This window comes from Mobula hypostoma, chromosome 2 (genome assembly GCF_963921235.1).
Source record: "Mobula hypostoma chromosome 2, sMobHyp1.1, whole genome shotgun sequence".
Lineage (NCBI taxonomy): Eukaryota > Metazoa > Chordata > Chondrichthyes > Myliobatiformes > Myliobatidae > Mobula > Mobula hypostoma.
This window is the reverse complement of record NC_086098.1, coordinates 114,997,859-115,022,425: the sequence shown is the minus strand read 5'-3', so window position 1 is coordinate 115,022,425 and position 24,567 is coordinate 114,997,859. Positions and strand designations below refer to the sequence as shown.

At 47.6% G+C, this 24,567-nt stretch overlaps 2 protein-coding genes across 7 annotated transcripts in view; one reads left to right on the top strand and one right to left on the bottom strand.

Moving 5' to 3' along the window:
• The window catches only part of LOC134342394 (GTP-binding protein 2-like), a 33,831-nt gene extending 29,914 nt beyond the window's left edge, over positions 1 to 3,917 (top strand). The window contains exon 12 of the mRNA XM_063040463.1: positions 2,826 to 3,917. Within this exon, the coding sequence (XP_062896533.1) occupies positions 2,826 to 2,978 (153 nt within the window). The 3' untranslated portion in view covers positions 2,979 to 3,917. The remainder of the gene's footprint in view (positions 1 to 2,825) is intronic.
• Positions 3,918 to 4,675: 758 nt separating this feature from the next.
• Positions 4,676 to 24,567, bottom strand: part of polh (polymerase (DNA directed), eta) — a 32,767-nt gene continuing 12,875 nt past the window's right edge. For 4 of the 6 annotated variants that reach the window (XM_063040461.1, XM_063040460.1, XM_063040458.1 and 1 more), the window contains 9 exons: positions 23,842 to 23,976; positions 22,639 to 22,871; positions 21,644 to 21,816; positions 19,966 to 20,069; positions 15,965 to 16,084; positions 14,775 to 14,898; positions 6,565 to 6,630; positions 6,180 to 6,340; positions 4,678 to 5,616 (listed from right to left, as the gene is read on the bottom strand). In XM_063040461.1, coding sequence (XP_062896531.1) covers positions 4,902 to 5,616; positions 6,180 to 6,340; positions 6,565 to 6,630; positions 14,775 to 14,898; positions 15,965 to 16,084; positions 19,966 to 20,069; positions 21,644 to 21,816; positions 22,639 to 22,871; positions 23,842 to 23,976 — 1,831 coding nt within the window. In that variant the 3' untranslated portion in view covers positions 4,678 to 4,901. Of the gene's footprint in view, positions 5,617 to 6,179; positions 6,341 to 6,564; positions 6,631 to 14,774; positions 14,899 to 15,964; positions 16,085 to 19,965; positions 20,070 to 21,643; positions 21,817 to 22,638; positions 22,872 to 23,841; positions 23,977 to 24,567 lie in introns of all 6 variants that reach the window. The other 2 variants (XM_063040459.1, XM_063040462.1) reach the window with 2 other exon arrangements.

Sequence of the window (24,567 nt, the reverse complement as noted above, 5' to 3'; positions counted from 1 at the left end):
AAGAGAAATATTAATTTAACATATTGCCCATCTCCTGTGGTTCCAGACAACCATATCAATCCTTAAGGGGACTTATTCTCTCCCTAGTTATCTTTCTGTTTCTATACTTGTCTCTTAAGATTCTCCTTTACCTTATCTGTCAGCGCTATCCCTACTTTCCCTCATCTACCCCTACCTCCCTTGTACTCAAGGAATTCTCTTGATCCTAAACACAAGAGATTCTGCAGATGCTGGAAATCCAGAGTAACACAAAATGCAGGCAGCATCCATGGAGAGGAATAAACACTTGACATTTCAAGCTGAGACTCCTGATCCTGGCTGACATATGCATCCCTTTTTTTCCCCCTGATAAGAGCCTCAGTAGTCTAATCCTGCTAGCCTTGCCTTTCACTCTACTGGAAACATGTTAATCTAAATTTTCCCTATCACACCTTAAAGCCTCCCAATTGCCATAAATCCCTTTACCTGCAAACAGTCTCTTCCCAATCAACCTCGGCTAATTCTGAGGTATCGGGAGGAAGTTGCAATGTCCCAATTTAGGACTTGAAATTGTGGAACAGTCCTGTCCTTTTCCATAACACTTTTAAAACTTAAAGAATTATGGTCTATAGTCCCAAACTGCTCCCCCACTAGCACTTCAGTCATTTGCCCTGCATCATTTACAAACAATACTGTGCCCAGTTTAGTTGGGCAATCTACATACTGCTGCAGGAGACTTTCCCAGGACACCACACTTAACACATAACACATTCTGCCCACTCCGAGGTTTTAGTACAATGGCAGTCCTAGTTCACATGAAGGAGGTTAAAGCTGATCTACTATTACAACCCTTCTTCCCCTCTGCCATCCGATTCCTAAATGAACATTGAATCTTTGGACACTACCTCACTTTTATTTTAATATACAGTTTCTGCTTTTGCATGTTTTTAATCTATTCAATATACGTAATTGATTTACTTGTTTATTGATTTTTTTTAATTATTATTTTTTTCTTTCTCTGCTAGATTATGTATTGCATTAAACTGCTGCTGCTAAGTAAACAAATTTCACATCACATGCCAGTAATAATAAACCTGATTCTGATTCTGTTTTGTAGTTATCTGTGAGCTCTTTAATTTTCTTTTCTAATTCTCACTGACTACTTGGGAGGTTTAGTGTTTACTGAAACCCCTTCAGTGTTTACGTATTTTTAAATTCCACCAAAATGGCCTCACTGAACAATCCTCAAAAATATTCTACCACCCCACCCCCCCATTATCCCTACCTCTATCACATCTGTCCCATTGAGCTGTATCTAATGTTACAGTGCCATGTACAAATCCACCCCAAGTTCATCTGATTGCTTGTCAGGCTTCTAGCATTAAAATAATTGCAGTTTATTTTCTCAAACCTTGCTCCCAGTTCTGCTCTTTTCCTGTCTTAGAAACATGGAAAACCTACAGCACAATACAGGCCCTCTAGCCCACAAAGCTGTGCTGAACATGTCCCTACCTTAGAACTACCTAGGCTTTACCCATAGCCCTCTATTTTTCTAAGCTTCATGTAGCCATCCAGGAGTCTCTTAAAAGACCCTATTGTATCCGCCTCCACCACTCCCACTGGCAGCTCACTCCACGCACTCACCACTCTCTGCATAAAAAAAACTTACCCGACATCTCCTCTGTACCTACTTCCAAGCACCTTAAAACTGTGCCCTCTCATGTTAGCCATTTCAGCCCTGGGGAAAAGCCTCTGACTATCCACACGATCAATGACTCTCATCATTTTATACACTTCTATCAGGTCTCCTCTCTTCCTCCGTCACTCCAAGGAGAAAAGGCAGACTTCACTCAACCTATTCTCATAAGGCATGCTCCCCAATCCAGGCAACATCCTTGTAAATCTCCTCTGCACCCTTTCTATGGCTTCCACATCCTTCCTGTAGTGAGGCGACCAGAACTGAGCACAGTACTCCAAATGGGGTCTGACCAGGGTCCTATATAGCTGCAACATTACCTCTTGGCTCCTAAATTCAATTCCACGATTAATGAAGGCCAATACACCGTATGCCTTCTTAACCACAGACTCAACCTACACAGCTGCTTTGAGTGTCCTATGGACTCGGACCCCAAGATCCCTCTGATCCTCCACACTGCCAAGAGTCTTACCATTAATACTATATTCTGCCATCATATTTGACCTACCAAAATGAACCACCTCACACTTATCTGGTTGAACTCCATCTGCCACTTCTCAGCCCAGTTTTGCATCCTATAATATGTCTGCTTTAAAGTTTATATTTGCATCAACTTTCCCATTAACTACTTCGGCTCCCACCCGCCGGGCAGGTTCCCTCTGGCCCGTGCCATCGCCGGGCAGGTTCCCTCTGGCCCGTGCCATCGCCGGGCAGGTTCCCTCTGGCCCGTGCCATCGCCGGGCAGGTTCCCTCTGGCCCGTGCCATCGCCGGGCAGGTTCCCTCTGGCCCGTGCCATCGCCGGGCAGGTTCCCTCTGGCCCGTGCCATCGCCGGGCAGGTTCCCTCTGGCCCGTGCCATCGCCGGGCAGGTTCCCTCTGGCCCGTGCCATCGCCGGGCAGGTTCCCTCTGGCCCGTGCCATCGCCGGGCAGGTTCCCTCTGACCCGTGCCATCGCCGGGCAGGTTCCCTCTGACCCGTGCCATCGCCGGGCAGGTTCCCTCTGACCCGTGCCATCGCCGGGCAGGTTCCCTCTGACCCGTGCCATCGCCGGGCAGGTTCCCTCTGACCCGTGCCATCGCCGGGCAGGTTCCCTCTGACCCGTGCCATCGCCGGGCAGGTTCCCTCTGACCTGTACCATTGCCTGTTGCAGGAGGAGCTGAGGACGGGGGAGAAGGCGGTTGTGCAATTCCGCTTTATCAAACACCCGGAATACCTGAAGGTGGGCACCAAGCTGTTGTTCCGTGAAGGAGTGACCAAGGGCATTGGCCATGTTACCAAGGTCATACCTGAGCAAAAGTGCTGAACATCTCCAGATTCTGGGATCATCACACCCAGCTGCTCTCCAGTCTCAGGCACCAGAATCATAGTGCCCAGCCCAAGCTCGCCAGGGTGGGGGTAGGCACCAGCATCTTCAGCCCCCATTAAATGTCCAAGCCTGAACACCACTTGTGCTTACAGGATGAGTTAATTTTCTTCATCCTCCTGCCTTCTGGTTCACAGTGCTTTTAAATCCAAGCCCAGGTAATCAGGTTCTTTGCTAGTTTGTGAAGTTTAATGAGCTGGGCAGGACAGGACATGGTGAAGCCATGTGGAGTATCTGCTACATTGATGGTGCCAAGTTGAAGCTTGTTTTGGTGGGGCCCGGAAGAAGCATTGTTGTGTCTAACCCGTGTCCTGAGTGTCTCAATAGTCATACAGAACAGAAACCAGCCTTTCCATGCAACATGAGCTCGTTCCATTTGCCATGTTTGGCTCATTGTGACAAAGCAGTATAGAGGGAGCTTTATTGTGTCTCTAACCTGATTTTTTTTTATTATTTCAAAATATTCTTCATCTAAAATGTATAAATGCATGATGTTCACATCAACATTTATATATATTTATATTACCAAAACAGTACTGGCTCATCAGTATCATTCATTGTGTTCTCCCTGCTTCAGGAGTACGGGGAGGCAATAGGAGTTGGACTGCAAAGCAAATGAGCAGAACTACTTACTACATATATCTACTTGATTATGTGATATAGGCCAGGTTATGTACATTGTTTCTGTATATAAAGATGTACAGAGATGTTTCCTTTAAATAAATAATTTTAAGTGATGGTTTCTCTGATTTGCTGATTGAAAAAAAATTAGGAGGGCAGAGTCCGTGAGTAAGTACTTGTCCTGCGTTGCTTCAGGAGGGGGAGATGAAGTAACGACCTGGCTTCATGAAATGAGAACTAGCAGAGGCTGTGACTATTAATCAGCTGTGGTGGCTTTACTGAAGAGGGGTGGACTGAATGCGCGCAAAACCCTGGGGATGTTTAAAGGTTGAGATACACCAAGAAAGCTTGGTCAAGGGAGGACTTCAGTCATTTCCAGAGGCTAATTGAGCAGAAAAATCACTGCCTGTCCAAGGAGAGGAGGCAGAAATAGAAAATGACCTGAAGCATTAGATGAAATTTGACTACACACGATTGGCTCTGCTTCTAATTTTCTAAGCTTTGCTAGAGATTCCCAAACCAGTGGATGTGTGGTAATCATTTGGTTGAATAATGTTCAGTAATTGAATTCCGATGGTGGAATGGGGTATGGCACCAGTGTCAGTTGTGCTGAGTGAAAACCTATGGTGCAAGGGAAGGTTGTCAGTTGCTTTGGTATTTGACAACCGTTCCTGCCTCCTCTTAACACATTGCCAGGAGTGCATGTGACTGGTGCCTACTGTTACATTAGTGCTGCTTAGAGACACCACATTCCTCCACTGCACCTTCCAATGATTATCGTGCAAGTAGTTAGACCCTTGTCACAGACAGTCATTGCCTGGCACTTTCGTGGTCCGAATGTCACTTGCTGAGTAGATGTGAATTGTGTATAATCATCAGTAACTGTCCTTCACTTCCAGTGAGGCTGAGGAATTGTATACTACCCAGAGAAACTCCTGCAGCACCCACAGCCATCTACCTTATGCAAGACACCTTAACCTCAAGGGAGCAGTTTACTGACGGGCATCAGGGAGCCCCGCTGCAACTGGTCAGTGGACAAAGGGGAAGAACCTTCTGCTTGGATTCACACTACACAAAGGGAGCCAGCTCACGAAGATCCCACAAAGTCAATCACTGAACTGTGGAGATGTTATATAACAAAATACAAAACTTTATTTTAGCCACATCTGAAGTTTTAAAAAAATGATCATTTCTAATACATTAGGAATCTGGGGACCTGCCCCTTGCATCATACCACAGGCACTAGGATGGAGCTTTCCGAAAATACCAGTCCAATGTCTTGATGGCTGTGCGAGCTCGTTTCCCGGCAGGCCCCGGCAGAGCTGCCTTCTTCAGTCGACTTGAGGGGGACCGAGGGACCGAGGGGCTGGTGGGGGTTTGAGGGTCTGAGGGAAATGGGGAGGCCGCGAGGGATTGCTGGAGGTCGAGGGCAAAGTGGAAATCCTCATGCTCTGCCACTTCCCAAGGGAGAGTGGACTTCCCACACCTCCCACAGTGCACCAGTGCTTCAGGGGGCAAGCCGCTAGCTGATGGGGAGATGGGGGGCTGTGATGGAGGCTTTACAGGTGAATAGTCAAGAGATTTCCGTTTGAAGAACGATGTGCTGGGTTGGTCAGCCGGTGCAGGCTTCACGTGGTCACTGTCCCCACCAATGTGGGGTGGTGTGGGGGAGTGGCAGGGTGAAGGGTTGGAGAGGGGCAGGGGCTGGAATGGCGAGTGTTTGGGCTTGAGATCATGACTGCTGGGGCAGGGTTGGGGCTGGGGCACTGCCTGCTGGAAGAAGTGAGTGATGGTGCCGGCTCTGTGCTTGGCTGGGCTGCCTGTCGCTGGGGACTGGACGTCAGGCACTGGCCGGTGATTGGAACGGCTCAGGAAGTGGGCGATACTGGGGCCGGAGGCTGCTGGGCAAGGCAAGAAGTTCCGTGCAGACAGATTGAGAGCGAGCAGGGCTGGAGACCTGCGGGAAGAGGGCAGGGTTAGGTAGGGTGGGACAGGCCCATGCAAGGCACCCTCCTTCACTGACCCTGTCACGAGACTCATTAACACCCCCATCAATCCTCTAACCGACACCCTCCTTCACTGACCCTGTCAGGAGACTCATTAACACCCCCATCAAACCTCTAACCGACACCCTCCTTCACTGACCCTGTCACGAGACTCCCACCCCACACTAAACCCCCTTTCACATTAACACCCCCATCAAACCTCTAATCCACACCCTCCTTCATTGAGTGCCTGCTGACTGCCACTCCACACTGATCTGTTTCCTCAGCGAGACCCCTTGATATCAAGGACACCCCCACCAAGACCCTCTGAGACACCGTGTACCCCCTGCCATGCACACACACATTAGAGATCCCCTCCCAGACTATGAACCCCTCACATCATCAAGTCTAGGACCTCCTCAGACATATGGAATCCCCCACCAAGAGGCCCCTCACAGTAACTCTCCCAGATGAGACCTCCAACTGCACCATCCCCTCCTACCATCACACACTGCTCATGTTACCCCATACTCACCAAACTCCCCCCTGGGCCCCAGCTGTGTTGAAGACCTTGATGACTCGGAGAGCGTCCTGGGCAATCGTGGGGGCATCCTGCCTGGACAGGGGGCAGCACCTTTGAAAGGTGCCATCCAGACTATGCACGCCCACTGCCAGCTGCCGTGCCACTCGTCTGTTCTATAACACAAAGCAGCAGTGAGGGAAGGGCAGCAGAGGGAGCATCTCACTATAGAAGGGGAAGGAGTGTCTCATTGTGGTACGGGGTATTACTTGAGGGAGCACCTCACTGTGGAAAGCGCAGGGGAGGGAGAGAGGGGAGCCGTGCTGAGGGGTGTCACCACCGGTGATAGGGTGAGGTGTAAGTGGTCTTGGCTGTAGATGGCGTCATCTCACACACCCACCTGTTGCTGATCCTGCTGCAGCCTCTCTTGTAGCTCTGTCGACAACTGCAGCAGCCAAAATTGCACCTGCAACAGGAGAGAAAAGTCAGCAAGATCCCAGTAACTGGCCTGGTCTACCCTGCACACACTCACATCTGGTCACACCTACCCAACACCCTGTGTATCACACACACGCTGCTCACACCCACTGTTAACTTGCTATCACCCTGTATGTCACACCCACCACTCAACCATACACAGGTTCCACAAGTAGAAAGGTTTCTGCAACAGAACATTGAAGGTGATGATCTCTGGAAGTGCATACTGAAATGGGGATGAATGGGTGTGTGGCTGGGGAGACGGAGCTGGAGAGAGATTTTTGGCTCAGGGGAAACAGGGCCAGTTCTGGGTGAACTGAGAGGCAGCCCTGAGCAGGCAGAAAGGTGAAGAGGAACGGGCAGTGTCTTAACTTCATCAGAAGGAAAATACTTCTCAACAGATCCAGACTCGGAATGAACTCAAGGTGGCACATGCACACGGTTATAGAGCACGACCCTTCAGCCAACTAGACCATACCACAGCCTTCCTGTACTAGCCCCTTTGTCTTCCCTTAGCCCATAACCTTTCCTATCCACAGTGCCTATAAAAAGTATTCACCCTCTTGGAAGTTTCTATTGTTCTGCTACATTAAATCATGGTGGATTTAATTTGGCTTTTTTGACACTGATCAACAAAAAGACAATTTCATCTCAAAGTGAAAACATCTCTACAAAGTGAACTAGATTAATTACAAATATAAAACAATATAATTGAATGCATAAGTATTCAGTCCCTTAAATATGACACACCAAATTATCACTAGAGCAGCCAATTGGTTTTAGAAGTCACATAATTAGTTAAATGGAGATCTGTTTTTGGATACTGGTGTGCAAGTCAAGGTGTTTAAATACACCTTTTTCCAACTGCTGGTGAGTCAATAACCTGGCAAAAACTACACCATCAAGACAAAATTACACTCCAAGCAACTCCACGAAAATGTTATTGAAAAGCACAAGTCAGCAGATGGATACAAGAAAATTTCCAAGTCACCAAATATCCCTTGGAGTACAGTTAAGTCAATCATCAAGAGATGGAAAGAATATGGCACAGCTGTAAATCTGCCTAGAATAAGCTGTCCTCAAAAACTGAGTGACCGTGCTAGATGGGGACTAGTGAGGGAGGCTGTTGAGAGACCTATGACAGCTCTGGAGGAGTTACAAGCTTCAGTGGCTGAGATGGAAGACATTGCACATACAACTGTTGCCCAGGTGGTTCACCAGTCGCAACTTTATGGGAAAGTGGCAAAGAGAAAGCCACTGTTGACAAAAGAACGTATGTGAAATCTTGGCGGGAGTTTTCCAGAAGGCATGTGGGAAACTGAAGTCAGATGGAAGAAAGTTCTATGGTCTGATGAAACCAAAATTTAGCTTTTTAGCCATTGGACTAAATGCTATGTTTGGTGTAAGCTAAACACTGCACATCATCAAAAACACACCATACCTACCATGAAGCATAGTGTGTTTTTGCATCATGCTGTGGGGTTGCTTCACTGCAGCAGACCCTGGAAGGCTTGTGTGTAAAATGAATGCAGCAAAATACAGGGATATCATAGGGGAAAACCTGATGTAGTCTGCAAGAGAACTGTGACTTGAGAGAAGATTTGCTTTCCAGAAAGACAATGACCCCAAGCATAAAACTACACAGGAATGGCTTAAAAACCACCACCATTCAGGGCCCCAGACAGTCCTCCCAGGTGAGGCGACACTTCACCTGTGAGTCGGCTGGGGTGATATACTGCGTCCGGTGCTTCCGATGTGGCCTTCTGTATATTGGTGAAACCCGACACAGACTGGGAGATCGTTTCACTGAACACCTACACTCTGTCCGCCAGAGAAAGCAGGATCTCCTAGTGGCCACACATTTTAATTCCACATCCCATTCCCATTCTGACATGTCTATCCACGGCCTCTACTGTAAAGATGAAGCCACACTCAGGTTGGAGGAACAACACCTTGTATTCCGCTGCGTTCACCAGCAACTTTGATGCGTGTTGCTTGAATTTCCAGCACCTGCAGAATTCCTGTTGTTTACCTTGTATTCCGTCTGAGTAGCCTCCAACCTGATGGCATGAACATTGACTTCTCTAACTTCCGCTAATGCCCCACTTCCCCCTCGTACCCCATCCGTTATTTATATACATACATACATTCTTTCTCTCTCTCTCCTTTTTCACCCTCTGTCCCTCTCACTATACCCCTTGCCCATCCTCTGGGTCCCCCCTCCCCCTTTTCCTTCTCCCTGGGCCTCCTGTCCCATGATCCTCTCGTATCCCCTTTGCCAATCACCTGTCCAGCTGTTGGCTCCATCCCTCCCCCTCCTGTCTTCTCCTATCATTTTGGATCTCCCCCTCCCCCTCCCACTTTCAAATCTCTTACTAGCTCTTCCTTCAGTTAGTCCTGACGAAGGGTCTCGGCCCGAAACGTCGACTGTACCTCCTCCTAGAGATGCTGCCTGGCCTGCTGCGTTCACCAGCAACTTTGATGTGTGTTGCTTAAAGTTAAATTAATGTCTTGGAGTAGCCAAGTCGTTGTCCAAACCTCAATCCAATTGAGAATTTGTGGCTGGACTTGAAAAGTGCCATTCACTCATGATCCTCATGCTTGAGCAGTTCTGTAAAGCAGACTGGGGAAAAATTGCAGTCCAGATGTGCAAAGCTGATAGAGACCTATCCACACAGACTCAAGGCCGTAATTGCTGCCAAAGGTGCATCTACTAAATACTGACTTGAAGGAGGTAAATACTTATGCAATCAATTATTTTGTATTTTATATTTAATTAATTTCGATCACCAGTAGATAACTGTTTTCACTTTGATACAGAAGTCTTTTTCTGTCGATCAGTTTAAAAAAAGCCAAATTAAATCCACTGATTCGATGTTACAAAACAATAAAACATGAAAACTTCTGGGGGTGGGGGAGTGAATACTTTTTATAGGCACTGTATATAGCTGTCCAAATGTCTTATAACCATTGTAAGTATCCCTGCCCCTACCACCCTTTGGCAGCCCACTCCATATACCAAACAGCCAATGTGTGAAAAAGTTGTTCCTCATGTCTCCTTTAAACCTTTCCCCTCTCACTTTAACCCATGCCCTTTATTTTTAGACTCCTCCACCCTGGAAAAAAGACTCCTTATCTATGCCCATAATGCCCATAAACTTCTGGAAAGAAAGTCACCCCTCAGCCTCCTATGTTCCAGAGATAACAGCCTCAAACTATCCACCTTCCCCCTATAACTGAAGCCCTCCAGTTAAAGTAACATCTGCGCCCTCTCCAGCTTAATGACATTCTTCCTCTAGCAACTAGAACTACACACAATACTCCAGGTGTGGTCTCACCAATGTCATTTACAACTGCAATGTACGATATAACATGCCAACTCCTGTACTCAATGCAACTCCCATGCATTGAAAGCAAGTGTGCCAATTACCACATTCACCACCCCAGTCCACCTGTGTTGCCACTTTCAGGCAGTTATCTACTATCTAGTAGAACCCATGGGTCTCGATTCCACAAGATTCTCCCAGGTCCTGCCATTTACTGTGCAAATCCTGCCCTGGTTTATTGTTTTAAAATGCATCACTTCAAAACAAACCTGAGTTAAATTCCACTCCTTTGCCCACTTTCCCAGTTGATCGAGATCCTATCACAACCTCTGGAGAGAGTGCCTGGATTGGAAGGCATGTGCTACATGGAGAGAGTAGGCTACTGCTTGCTTTCTCTGGAACATCAAGAGTCTAAGGAGAGACTTGATAAGATTATGGGAAGCACAGACAGACAGACAGACCCCCGTAAGACAAAGGAGCAGAATTAGACCATTTGTCCATTGGGTCAGCTCCGACATTCGACCATGTCCGATTTAGCTTCCCTCTCAAACTCATTCTATCTTCTCCCCAGTATCTTTCTCCCAGCGTTAAACTGTTTAATACCAGAAAGCGTGCATTTAAGGTGAGACAGCCAAGTTTAAAAGAAATGTGCATGTTAAGATTTTTTTAAACACTGACAATGGTGGGTGCCTAGAATGAATGCAGGAGTGGTGGTGTGGAGGCCAATACAATTGAGGATTTAATAGGCACTTAGATAAACACAAAAATATGCAGCTAAGGGACAGATATGGATATAGGCAGAAGGAACTAGTTAGTTAGGTTTTAAAACTAGTTTAATTAGTTCATGGGATGGCAAGCATGTTCCTGCGCTGTACTGTGTCATATTTTATCCCCTAAAACAATCCAACACCGATAAAGAAACAGGATTTCTGGCACAAGGCCATGCTGACCCTCCCTACCAAAGGCCCCTGCCTTACACTGACCACAGACTGTCCTGCCGTCCCCAAGGTTACTGCTGCTGCCAACATGATTGCTGTTACACTGAGTTGCAATGCCTTTGATTGTCTGAATAGCCTGTCATAGAGTGATACAACACTACACAAACAGCCCCTTCGGCCCATCTGGCCCATGCTGAACTATACTGATGACTAGTCCTATTGACCTACAGCTGAACCATAGCCCTCCCATCCACATACCTATCCAAATGTATCTTAAATGTTCAAATCGACCCCGCATCCATCTCTTGTGCAGGCACTCATTCCACACTCTCACCACCCCGAGTGATGAAGTTCTCCCTCATGTTCCGCTTAAACATCTCACCTTTCACCCTTAACCTATGACGTCTAGTTCTAGTCTCACCCAACCTCAGTGAAAAACACCTGCTTGCATTTACCCTATCTAATTTTGTATTCCTCTATCAAATCTCCTCATATTTCCTGGCACTCCAGGGAATGAAGTCCTAAACTATTCAACCTTTCCCTATAACTCAGGTGCTCAAGTCTCGGCAACATCCTTGCAAATTTTCTCGGCAGTCTTTCAATCTTATTTACATTTTTCCTGTAGGCAGGTGACCAATACACCAAATTAGGCCTCAAACTTCAACATAACATCCCAACTCCTGTACTTAATATTTAGATTTATGAACACCAATGTGCCAAAAGTTCTCTTTATGACCCTATCTATCTGTAATTCCACTTTCAAGGTATATCTGTACTTTCAGATCCCTGTTCTACCACACTCCTCTGTGCCCTACCACTCACCTTGGAAGGCCTACCCTGGCTGGTCCTCCGAAAGTGCAAAACCTCACACTTGTCTGCATTAATTCACCCAATTTATGCTTCCAGGTTCCCGTTCCTGCCTGATAGTCTCATATTTCCCCTTATTCCAATTAAACATTTCCTTAACTTATCTGTTCCTATCCCTCTCCAATGCTATGGTAAAGGAGATAGAATTGTGATCACCATCTCCAAAATGCTCTCCCACTGATAAACCTGACACCTGACCAGGTTCATTTCCCAATACCAGATCAAGTAACAGCCTCTCCTCTTGTAGGCTTATCTACATATTGTGTCAAGAAACCTTCCTGAACACACCTAACAAACTCCACCCCATCGAAACCCCTCACTCTAGGGAGATGCCAATCAATATTTGGGAAAGTAAAATCGCCCACCACAAAACACTGTTATTATTACACCTTTGCAGAATCTCTCTCCCTCTCTGCTCCTTGACGTCCCTGTTACTATTGGGTGGTCTATAAAAAACACCAAGTAGAGTTATTGACCCCTTCCTATTCCTACTTTCCACCCACAGAGACTCCATAGACAACCCCTCCATGACTTCCTCCTTTTCTGCAGCTGTGACAATATCTCTGATCAACAGTGCCACGCCCCTGTCTCTTTTGCCTCCCTCCCTGTCCTTTCTGAAACATCCAACACCTGGCACATGAAGTAGCCATTCCTGTCCCTGCACCATCCAAATCTCTGTAATGGCCACAACATCATAGCTTCAAGTGCTGATCCACGCTCCAAGCTCATCCACTTTATTCTGGCTTGGTATGCTGGGCTTTATAAATCAGCGCATTGAGTATAGGAGTTGGGATGTAATGTTGAAATTGTACATGGCATTGGTAAGGCCAAATTTGGAGTATTGTGTACAGTTCTGGTCACTGAATTATAGGAAAGATGTCAACAAAATTGAGAGAGTACAGAGGAGACTTACGAGAATGTTGCCTGGGTTTCATTTCCTAAGTTACAGAGAAAGGTTGAACAAGTTGGGTCTTTATTCTTTGGAGCATAGAAGGTTGAGGGGGGACTTGATAGAGGTATTTAAAATTATGAGGGGGATAGTTAGAGTTGATGTGGATAGGCTTTTTCCAATGAGGGTCAGGGAGATTCAAACAAGAGGACATGAGTTGAGAGTTAAAGGGCAAAAGTTTAGGGGTAACATGAGGGGGAACTTCTTTACTCAGCGAGTGGTAGCTGTGTGGAATGAGCTTCCAGCAGAAGTGGTTGAGGCAGGTTCGATATTTAAAGTTAAATTGGACAACTATATGGACAGGAAAGGAATGGAGGGTTATGGGCTGAGTGCAGGTTGGTGGGACTAGGTGAGAGTAAGAGTTCAGCATGGACTAGAAGGACCAAGATGGCCTGTTTCCGTGCTGTAATTGTTATATGGTTATTCATAATACTCCTCGCATTAAAATAGACACATCTCAAACCATCGGTCTGAGCGCGTCCCTTCTCTATCACCTGCTATCCTCCCTTTCTCACCGTCTCCAAGCTTTCTCTACTTGTGAGCCAACCTCCCTTTCCCCTGTCACATCAGTTCAGTTCCCACCCCCAGCAATTCTAGTTTAAACTCTCCCCAATAGCCTTAGCAAACCTCCCCGCCAGAATATTGGTCTCCCTGGGATTCAAGTGCAACCAGTCCTTTTTGTACAGGTCACACCTGCCCCAAAAGAGGTCCCAATGATCCAGAAATCTGAATCCCTGCCCCCTGCTCCAATCCCTCAGCCACGCATTTATCCTTCACCTCATTCTATTCTTATACTCACTGTCACGTGCACAGGCAGTAATCCTGAGATGACTACCTCTGTGGTCCTCCTTCTCAACTTCCTTCCTAACTCCCTGTCGTCTACTTTCAGGACTTCCTCCCTTTTCCTGCCTATGTCGTTGGTACCAATATGTACCACGACCTCTGGCTGTTCTCCTTCCCACTTCAGGATATCATGGATGCGATCAGAAACATCCTGGACCCTGGCATCTGGGAGGCAAACTAACATCTGCATTTCTTTCCTGCATCCACAGAATCACCTGTCTGACCCCCTAACTACAGAGTCCCCTATCACTGCTGCCATCCTCTTCCTTTCCCTACCCTTCTGAGCCACAGGGCCAGTCTCTATGCCAGAAGCGTGACCACTGTTGCTTCCCCCAGGTATGCCGTTCCTCCCAACAGTACTCAAGCAGGAGTACTTATTGTCATGGGGGACAGCCACAGGAGTGCTCTCTAGCCTCTGACTCCTGCCCTTCCCTCTCCTGACTGTTACCTACTTATCTGTCTCCCCAGGCCCCAAACTCTGTTGCCCCAGGTTCTGTCTCCCCAGGCTGACAAACTCTTTTACAGTATGGGAGTCCCAGTCAATATCACAACCTTATGTTTCTTGCAGCAGTCTGTGACCTCTCTACAAATTTGCTCCTCTAAATCCCGTGGACTGTTGGATGGTCCCATTAACGTGGTCATATCTTTCTTATTCCTCTTATTCTACCAAAAAAGCCTCACTAGATGAACTCTCCAGTCTGTCGTGACTGAAGACTGCCACGACATTTTCCCTGACTAGTAATGCCACCCCTCCCATTGTCACATCTAAAAGAATGAAACGCTAGAACACGGAGCTGCCAGTCCTGCCACTCCTGCAAACAAGTTTCATTAAATGGCTACAATGTCATAATTACATGTGCCGTTCCACGCCCTAGGCTTGTCCAACTTTCCTACAATACTGCTTGCATTGAAATATACTCAGCTCAGAACATTAGTCCTTACGATTCCCATCTTTGTATGTAGGCTTAACAACATCTTTCTCCACAAATACTTCACTATCTGTTCTGACACACTGGATCCCATCTGCTGCACCTCATTTTAAACCAACCCCCCCCCCCATGCAGCACTAGGTCACCCGTCACCCAGGTCATTGATATGTGACAAACAACAGACCCAGATCCAGTCCCTATGGCACATCACCAATCACTCTCATGACCACCCTCTGGCTTCTCCCATTCCCTTGTTGTGAGCACTGTGTGCAGTGACCCACCTGTTCACAGGTGCCAAGGGCCTCCTTGCCCAGGAAATTCTTGCTGCATCCGATGGATTTCGGGAGGTGTCGGGGCCTCACCGGTTCAAAGTCGCGTCCCCGGCACAGGTCAAAAAGCCAGCTCCTAAGCCAGAACAGATGGTGAGACAGGTCAGATCCCACTAACCCCGCAACCATCTACACCCTGTGAAACCCTCACCCAACCCTCCTCCCACTGTCCTGGCACAGGTCAAAAAGCCAGCTCCTAAGCCAAAACAGATGGTGAGACAGTTTCTCCAAACCCATAGATTCAGACTGTGAGACTGACTCCTTCCCCCAGATTCAGATTTATTAACCACATGTACTTTGAAACATACAGTGAAATACATTGTTTACGTTAACAACCAACACACCAAGACAGCCGCAAGTCTTGCCACACATTCCGTGCCAGTATAGCATGCCCAGAATGTTCCACAGAACAATACACACAGCTATAACAAAACTAGCTCCTTTCCCATCCCATCCCTCCAAAGCACCCAGCAAATCAGGCATGCAAACTCAGGACAGGCAGCCCCGACCCAAACAATGAATCTGACCCCTCAAGCAACACACACACACACACACACACACACACACACACACACACACACACACAAAATGCTGGTGAACGCAGCAGGCCAGGCAGCATCTCTAGGAAGAGGTACAGTCGATGTTTCGGGCCAAGAACCTTCGTCAGGACTAACTGAAAGAAGATATAGTAAGAGATTTGAAAGTGGGAGGGGGAGGGGGAGATCTGAAATGATAGGAGAAGACAGGAGGGGGAGGGGTGGATCTAGGAGCTGGAAAGTTGATTGGCAAAAGGGATACCAGCCTGGAGAAGAGAGGGGATCATGGGACGGGGAGTCTGGGGAGAAAGAGAAGGGGGGAGGGGAGTCCGGAGGGTGAACAGCAGGCAAGGAGTTATAGTGAGAGGGACAGAGGGAGAAAAAAAGAGAGAGAGAAAAAAAGGGGAAAATAAAAAATATATTAATTAAATAAATAAATAAATAAATAAGGGATGGAGTGTGAATCTGACCCCTCCCCCATTTCCCACACAGCGAGACTGACCCTTCCCCACCCCAAGACCCAGACAGTAAGATTGCCCAACCCTCCCACACCCCTGACTCGGGTAGTGAGGTGACCCCGCAGGGCTCCAGCGAGGCTGCTCTTACCCGATTTTCTCCCCAAACTTTGCTTGGAGCTGTGCCTCAGGGAAGGCGCGGAGCTGCCCCATGTACTCAATGTTCAGCAGCTGCGAGATGGAGTCTCCCAACTTGCCACCGAGGTTACGGCTGGTGGACAGGCAGAGACACCGTCGGTCAGTGGTTACACTCAGGCTTTAGCAAGGCCCCTTTGACAAAGTCCCTCATGGGAAGCTGGTCTAGGAGGTTTAGGCACTGGCATTCAGAATGAGGTAGACAATTGGATTACTGGGTGAAGCCAAAGAATGGTGGATGGCTTTCTCTCTGACTGCAGGCCTGGTGTGCCACAAGGTTCAGTGTTCAGTCCATTGCTATATTATCTACATCATGATAAAATTTGCAGATGCTACCAAGATTGGGGGTAGTAGAAAGCGAAGATGGCTAACAAAAAGCTTCCACTAGGATCTTTATCAGCAGGGAAAATTGGTTGAAAATGGCAGATTGAATTTACTGCAGACATGTGTGAGGTGTTGCACTTTGGGAGGACAAACCAGGGCAAGACTTATACAGTGAACGGTAGGGTAGGGCTCTGAGGTGTGCAGTATTCATAGGTATTCATAGAACATTAGTTAAGGTACTTAGGTCCCAGATACCTCTGAACTTTGAGACGCTCTATTTGGGGCATCTATTGTTTCTTGAACAGAAGGAAGATATAAAGTTGCTGCAGGCCCTCTTAGCGGCAAGTAAGAAATCAATCACTAGAAAGTGGCTAAATCCAATACCACCTACATTAGAAGATTGGCACGAAATTATCTTGGAAATATTTAAAATGGAAAAGTTGACTTACTCCCTGAGAATTCAAAAAGAAAAATTTTATCAAATCTGGAATAAATGGATTGAATATATAACCCCAATGCGAGCAGACTTTAGATGACTCTCCTAATGATTTATACTGCTCTTCTCATCAACACAGTAATATTGCTAACGTAAGCACCCCTAGTCTAAATGTCTTTTTTTTTTGTTTTCTTTTGGAAAATAGAGAATTAACACAAGTAAAGGGAAAGATTTGGGAAAGGGATAAAAAATGAAAAAATTAAGTAAATAAGTACATAGGGATTGGATAATTATGTCTGCGGGTAGGAGCAAGCACGAACAAATTAGGATATAAACACCTATGATGGTTGTTACATAGGCTTATATACAACATTTTGGACCAGTGGAAATGGTCCAGAAGGGTTGTATGGAAACTATTATTACCATTTTTCTTAACAACTAATACCATTACTTAGCCTAATAGATTAGAATTACCACAGTACATAATTATCTATTTAAGTGTCTAATTTCCTTTTATATCATCTCAATGTGCACTTAAGAATGTATAAATAATTATAGTTTTATACATATTAAAAAATGGAAAAGGTTATATGTGTGAAAAAAGTACATGATATTTGTGAATTCCTTATCCAAATAAAAATAAAATTAAAAAAAAGAAAAAAGTGGCATCACATTGTGGCTAGAGTCATAAAAGCTTTTAAAACGTTGGTCTCCATTAATCAGGGCATTAAGTACAGGAGTTAGATGTTCTGTTGAAGTTGTATAGTTGTGAGGCCGTATTTAGAATATCATGTACAGTTCTGGGCACCTACCCAGAATAAGCTTGAAAGAGTACTGAGAAAATTTACAAGGATGTTGTCGGAACTTGAGGATCTGAGTCATAGGGAAAGACTGAATAGCTTAGGGCATTATTCCCTGAAGATAGGACAATGAAGGAAGATTTGATAGAGGCATACAAAACTATGAGGCGTATAGATGGGATGAATGCACACAGTTTTTCCCCCTCAGGTTGACTAAGACTAGAACTAGAGAGTGAGAGGTAAAATAGTGCTCAAAAAGCTGAAAGACCTAAAGGTACACAAGTCACCTGGACCAGAGGAACTGCACCCTACAGTTCTGAAAGAGGTAGCATTAGAGATTGTAGTGGCACCAGAAATGATCTTTCAAAAGACTAGAAAGTCGCAAATGTTACTCCACTCTTTTAAGGAAGGAGGAAGAAAGGAAATGATAGACCAGTTAACCTGACTTCAGTGGTTGGGAAGCTGTTAGGAGTCAGTTGTTAAGGATGAGGTGATGGAGTACTTGGTGACACAAGACAAGATAGTACAAAGTCAGCATGGTTTCCTTCAGGGAAAATCCTGCCTGACGAACCTGTTGCAATTCTTTGAGGAGATTACAAGTCAGATAGATAAAGGGGATGCAGTAGACTTTCTATATTTGGACTTTCAGAAGGCCTTTGACAAGGTGCCACACATGAGGCTGCTTACCAAGTAAGGAGCCCATGGTATTACAGGAAAGTTACTAACCTGGTTAGAGCATTGGATGATTTGTAGGAGGTAGCGAGTGGGAATAAAAGGATCTTTTTCTCATTGGCTGCCAGTGACTAGTGGTGTTCCAAAGGGACCACTTCTTTTTATGCTGTATATAAATGACTTAGATAATGGAATAGATGGCTTTGTTGCCAAGTTTCCAGATGATACGAAGATTGGTGGAGGGGCAGGTAGTGTTGAGGAAAGAGGTAGGATGCAGAAGGCAGACAGATTAGGAGAATGGGCGAGAAAATGGCAAATGAAATACAATGTTGGAAAATGACTGGTCATGCACTTTGGTAGTAGAAATAGATCTGCGGACTATTTTCTGAACGGGGAGAAAATGCAGGAATCGGAGATCCAGAGGGACTCTGGTGTCCTTCTGCAGTACACCTTGAAGGTTAACTTGCAGGTTTAGTCAGTGATGAGGAAGGTAAATGCCATGTTAGCGTTCATTTCAAGAGGCTTATAAGGCACTGAAGAGGCCTCACCTTGAGTATTGTGAACAGTTTTGGGCCCCTCATCTTAGAAAAGATGTGCTGGCATTGGAGAAGATCCAGAGGAGGTTCATGAGGGTGCTTCCAGGAATGAAAGGATTATCATATGAGGAACGTTTGATGGCTCTGGGTCTGTACTCGCTGGAATTCAGAAGGATGAGGGGGGATCGTATTGAAACCTTTCGAATGTTGAAAGGCCCGAACAGAGTAGATGCAGAAAGAGTATTTCCCATGGTGGGAGAGTCTAGGACAAGAGGGCACAGCCTCAGGATAGAGGGGCGCCCTTTCAAAACAGAGATGCGGAGAAATTTCTTTAACCAAATGGTGGTGAATTTGTGTAATTTGTTACCACAGGCAGCAGTGGAGGCCAGGTTGTTGGGTGTATTTAAGGCAGAGATTGATAGGTTCTTGATTGGACATGGCATCAAAGGTTACGGGGAGAAGGCTGGGAACTGGGGTTGAGGAGATAGAAAAGAAGGATCAGCCGTGATTGAATGGCGGAGCCGACTCGATGGGCCAGATGGCCTAATTCTGCCCCTATGTCTTATGATCGAATAAACTATTTAAATTAAACCTAGGGGGAGGGGGAAATGCTTCAGAGTGTGGTGCAAGTGCAGAAATGCTCAGGCTCAGGGCCTAGAGACACATCAGAATGGGTTCTCCCCGTGTCCACACTGGTGACACCCCACCCACGTAGACCTCTCCACCCCGCTCACTCCACCACACCAATTACTTTCCAGCAACAGCTGCAGGGAGAGACCTGGCTGACAGATGCAGACACTCCAAGTGACACTGGGGTGAGAGGATGAGGGTGAGTTCCCCAGTGACCATGGGGTATGGGAGGGGGGTCCGATGGAAGCCCGGGAGGAGTTTTTGTGGGAGGAGGGATGGATCCTAGAAAAGGAGTTCCCCAGTGACTGTAGTGTTGTAGGGAGATAGAGGATGGAGCAGGGTTCCCCAGTGACCATGGGGTGTGAGGGGATGCGATGGAAGCTGGGGAGGAGGGATGGATCGTGAAAGGGGGTTCCCCAGTGACTGGATTGTGGGAGGGGTTCCCAAGTGACTGTGCAGTGTTGTGGTGGGGATGAGTTTCCCACACGCTACCCCAGAACTTCAGTTGGCTGAGAGGAAGGTTAGGGCTGAGCACAATGGGGCAGACGGATTGACTCACATCTTGCCGATGGGCAGAGTATCGAAGAGCTGGTCCACCGAGCCCAGGGGCAGCAGCGTCTGACGGTTTGGTTTGTTCACACCACAGCTTAACTTGGCCAAAACCTGCAGGGAGCCAACAGCCAAGGGTCAAAACCCCTCCCAAACCACACCAGGCAGGCAGGGGTCAAAACCCCTCCCTACCCACAACCCTTCCTACCTCCACACACCAGACCAGGCAGTCAGGGGTCAAAACCTCTCCCTACCCACAACCTCCCTCCTTCCCCCACACTACAAATGGTCAGGTCTCAAAATCCCTCCTAACCCACACTACACCAATGGGTCAGGGTCAAACCCCGCCCATCCCCACCTTCCTTCCCCCACATCACACCCAGGGGAAGGCGTTGCCTACATGGACGAGGTCACACATGGTCAGCTGGTCCACACAGCTAACACATATGGGCTCCATGATGAGAGAAATGGATCTAAAATAGTTTTATTGCCAGGAGGTAGAGGGTGGGACGGAGAGGGGTTTCTCGGACTAGAAGTTTATGTTCCATAGGATAGGTGCTGGAATCTCTGCTGTTTGTGACGTTTATTAATAAATTGGATACAAGTGTAGGATGTATGATGAGTAGGTTTGAGGGTTGGTGCTTGTGGATAGCAAGGAAAGTTGTCAAGGTTACATCAAGATACAAGTCAGCTGGAAAGCTGGACAGAGCACAAATAGATAGAATTTAATCCTGATGAACATGAGGTGAAGCATTTTGAAAGTCAAATCTGAGTAGGACATATACAGTAAACAGAAGGAAGAGACCCAATAATCCACGTCCATGGTGCTCTAAAAGAGGAAACAGGTAGAGTGGGTGGTTATAAAGGCAAATGGAATGCTTGCCTTCTTAGGTCAGGACACATAATATAAGAGATGGGACGCTATATTGTAACTTTACAATACAATAGTTATGTGTGCATTTCTGTTCCCCACACTATAGGGAGGGATATGGTTACACTTTAATAAGGTAGTTCACCAGGACAACACATACAAAATGCTGGAGGAACTCAGCATGTCAGGCAGCAGCTATGGAAATGATTAAACAGTCAAAATTCCAGGCCGAGACCTTTCTTCAGGACTGGAAAGGAAAGTGCAAGATGCCAGAATCAGATGATGGGAGGAGGCAAAGGAAGACAAGCTGGAAGGTGATAGGTGAGGTCAGGTCAGGTCAGGTGGGTAGGGAAGGGGGAACACTGTCTGGGTTGGAGGACTTCAGATATTGGGAGAGGTTGCATAGGCTAAGCTTGTTTACATTGGAGCACAGATGGTTGGGGGTGAGCTAAGAGAAGAAAATTAAGATTTTGAGAGGCATTGGTAGAGTACAGTCAAAAACTTTCTCCCGTGGCAGGGCGTCAAAAACTCGAGGGCAGAGATATAAGATGAGTAGAATGAGTTTTAAAATGGACCTAAAGGGAAAGATTGTTTTATACACAGAGTGTGGTTGATATCTGGAATGCACGGCAGGTGAGGTGGTAGAGGGCATGTCGATAGGCACTTATCTAAGTCCTAATGTGGGTAACTGGGAATGGTATAGTTGGGTAGGGATCAATGACTAAAGGGGCTGTTTCTTTGCTGTAGAAGTCTTTGGTCCTGTCCCTGGGAATGGGTTCCAGGCTAGCATTGAACTGGCTTCAATCCATAGTCATACCTTGTTGTGTGAGATTCCGGCTGAACATCTGTATCCGGTTTCTGCCTCCACAGCTGCCCGCATCCGTTCCACGATGACTGCACCAGCAGTGAGCAGGAGCTCGGGGCTATTCTGGCCCATGTCCCAGGGCAGCAAATCCAACCAGGCCTGCAACCCCTCCTGCCGCACCTCCTCTGTGGGAGAGACACAGCCAGGGTACATCTCAGACTGTCCCTTCCCCTAGCTCCCCAGTCCCCTTGCCCCAGGGCAGCAAATCCAACCCCTCCTGCCGCAACTCCTCTGTGGGAGAGAGACAGCTCAGACTGCCCCTTCCTCTAGCTCCCCAGTCCCCTTGACCAGAGTCTGAGGGAGCCCAGGACACTCATCCTGGTCAGAGATACTCCAGCCCGTCCCAATCCCTGCCACTACCAACCACCCTCTCCAGCTTAGGCCCAGCAATTAACACGGCAATCCACACAGGACATTCGGCTCTGGCAGTCACGAGGAGCTGGAGGAAGTGGAGGAGAGGACAGACAGGGAGGTGTTACTTCTGGTCGGGCTGCACCTGGAGTATGGTGTGCAGTACCTGTCGTCCCTTTACGGGAAGGATATTGGGGCTTTGGAGAGAGTGTAGCAGAGGTTCACCAGAACGCCGGCTGGACTGGAAGACCGTAAGGAGAGGTCAAACAAATCTGGACTGTTTTCACCGGGGCAGCGGAGGCTGGGGGAAGATCTGATAGAGGTTTACTATATTATGAGATGTAGACAGCCAGGATATTTTTACAGGTAGAAATGTCAAATACTAGGGCGAATAGGCTTAAGGGAGATGTGTGGAACAAGTTTTATTTTAAACAGTGTGGATGTCTGGAACAGGCTGCCAGGGATTGTGGTGAAAGCAGGTATGACAGGAGCATTTAAAACAGCTGTGACATCACGTCTCAACCTCACACAACCCCACCTCCTTCTCCCAAACCCTCCCTAACCACCACCCCTTCTCTCCCTCCCAGCCCCTTCACCTCTGTTCCGGCCTGCGTCCTGTTCCACTGAGGAGTCCCTGTGTCGGGGGAAGCCCTCCACGAAGGTGCTCTGGAGCTGAGCCTCAGCCCCCACCTGTTCCAGCGCCCCCGGCTGCTGGAGGAGACGCTGGGCTTCAGTGGTGAGATCGGCGTAAACCTCGTCAATGCTGGCCCGCTCGATCACAGCAAACCGCGACATCACTGCCACCACCTCCCCACTGGCCTGGCGGTACCTGTGTCAGAAGGAAGGATCACTCACAGCCCCAACCTGAGGCGGCAGCAGGGAGCTGGTGCTGAGGCTGAGACCAACCCATCAGCGGGTGGGCACTCCTGGGGTACAGGGTCCCGGTAGGTCCCCACACCCCGGCAACAAGGGAGAGAGAGGGAAAGGGTCCCGGTGGCACACTGATCCAAGGCACAACTTCAATCACAGGGTGAGCACAGAGCAGGCGGGGCTGTTGACCTGAGAGGCACGGGAAAGGAAATATAGAAGACGTTTAGCCAGGGTGGGTGTTATCACTAGAGTAATGCTCAAGGAAGCCAGCAAAACCCAGTGAATCAGGCAGCATCTCTGGAGGAAAATGGACAGTCAATGTTTCTGGTCGAAATCCTTCATTTGGGCTGGAAAGAAAGTGGGGAGATGGCCAGAAATAAAGAGATTGAGGGGGGGAGCAAGAGCTGATAGGTAGAGCCAGGTTGGGGGGGGTGAGTGTAGAAGGGATGGAGGGGTGTAGTAGGCAGTTGGGGAAGGGGTGTAACAGGCCGGGGGTGGGGGGGTGTTGTAATCAGCGTGGCGCGGTGTAATAGGTGTGGGGGGAGAGAGAGGGAATGATAATGGAAAGGAGGAAGGTGATAGGTAGAAGGGACAGAGGGCTGAAGGAGGAGAAAGTCACACTCATGCCATCGGGTTGGAGATGACTAGAGCAGAACACAAGGTGTTCTAACATGTGTGCAGCATCAACTTGGCTCTTCTCACTGCAGCCAGAGAGCAGGAATATGGGGGCCAGGTGACAGAGGCTGGCTGTGAGATGTGGGATGTGAGAGAACTGGACTATCAGGAGAACTGTGGTGTGGGTGAGGATAATTGCAAGGGGGCAGAGAAAACCCACAGGGAAGGGAGGGAAGGAAAGTTGGGCTGCAGAGGGACAGGCAGGGCCACGGGGAAGAGCAGTAGGGAGCAGGGAGGGAAGGAGTGACCCTTACTTGCTGAGGTCAGCCTTGCCGTGTGCCTCTGGGATCCGAGCCAGCAACAGGCCAGGGCACTTCTTAGTGGCTTCCACACCCCTCATGCCTCTCTTCACTCCATAGGCCCGAGCTTCGTAGCTGACAGCAATAATCCTGCAAGAGGGTAGAAACATGGCATTAGCGGAGCAAAGCCCCAGGACACAGGCTGGAGGTAACTGAAATATGATTCCCAGTCGGTAGGGTAGGAGACATAACATGAATGGCGCGGCATGGCAGAGGATCAGGGAACATTAGAGTCCTGGATCGGGGTCCCCGAATCCAGCTGCTCTGGTTGGTAAGGTGGTGAAGGATGAGTACAGGATACAGACTTTCATTACCTAGGGTGTAGAGGGGTCATGACACACCTTGATGCCACAGCCCTGGAGAAGGAGCAGAGGAGATTCACCAGGATGGTGCCTGGGATGACGTGTATCAGTGCTGAGGAGAGACTGGAAAGGCTGGGTTGATTCTCCGTGGAGTAGAGAAGGTGGTGGGGGACCTCAAGGAGGGGCAGACAGTGAAGACCCTCTCTCCACAAGTTGGATCTCGTAATAGGTTTAGAGTAAGGCAAAAGAGATTTAGAGAGGATCTGAGGAAACATATTTTTCCCCTAGATAGTGACTGGAATTTGGAACTCACTGCCTGAGGGAGTGTTGGGGGCAGAGACACTCACAAGGTTTAAATAATATCTGTTATCAAGTTCTG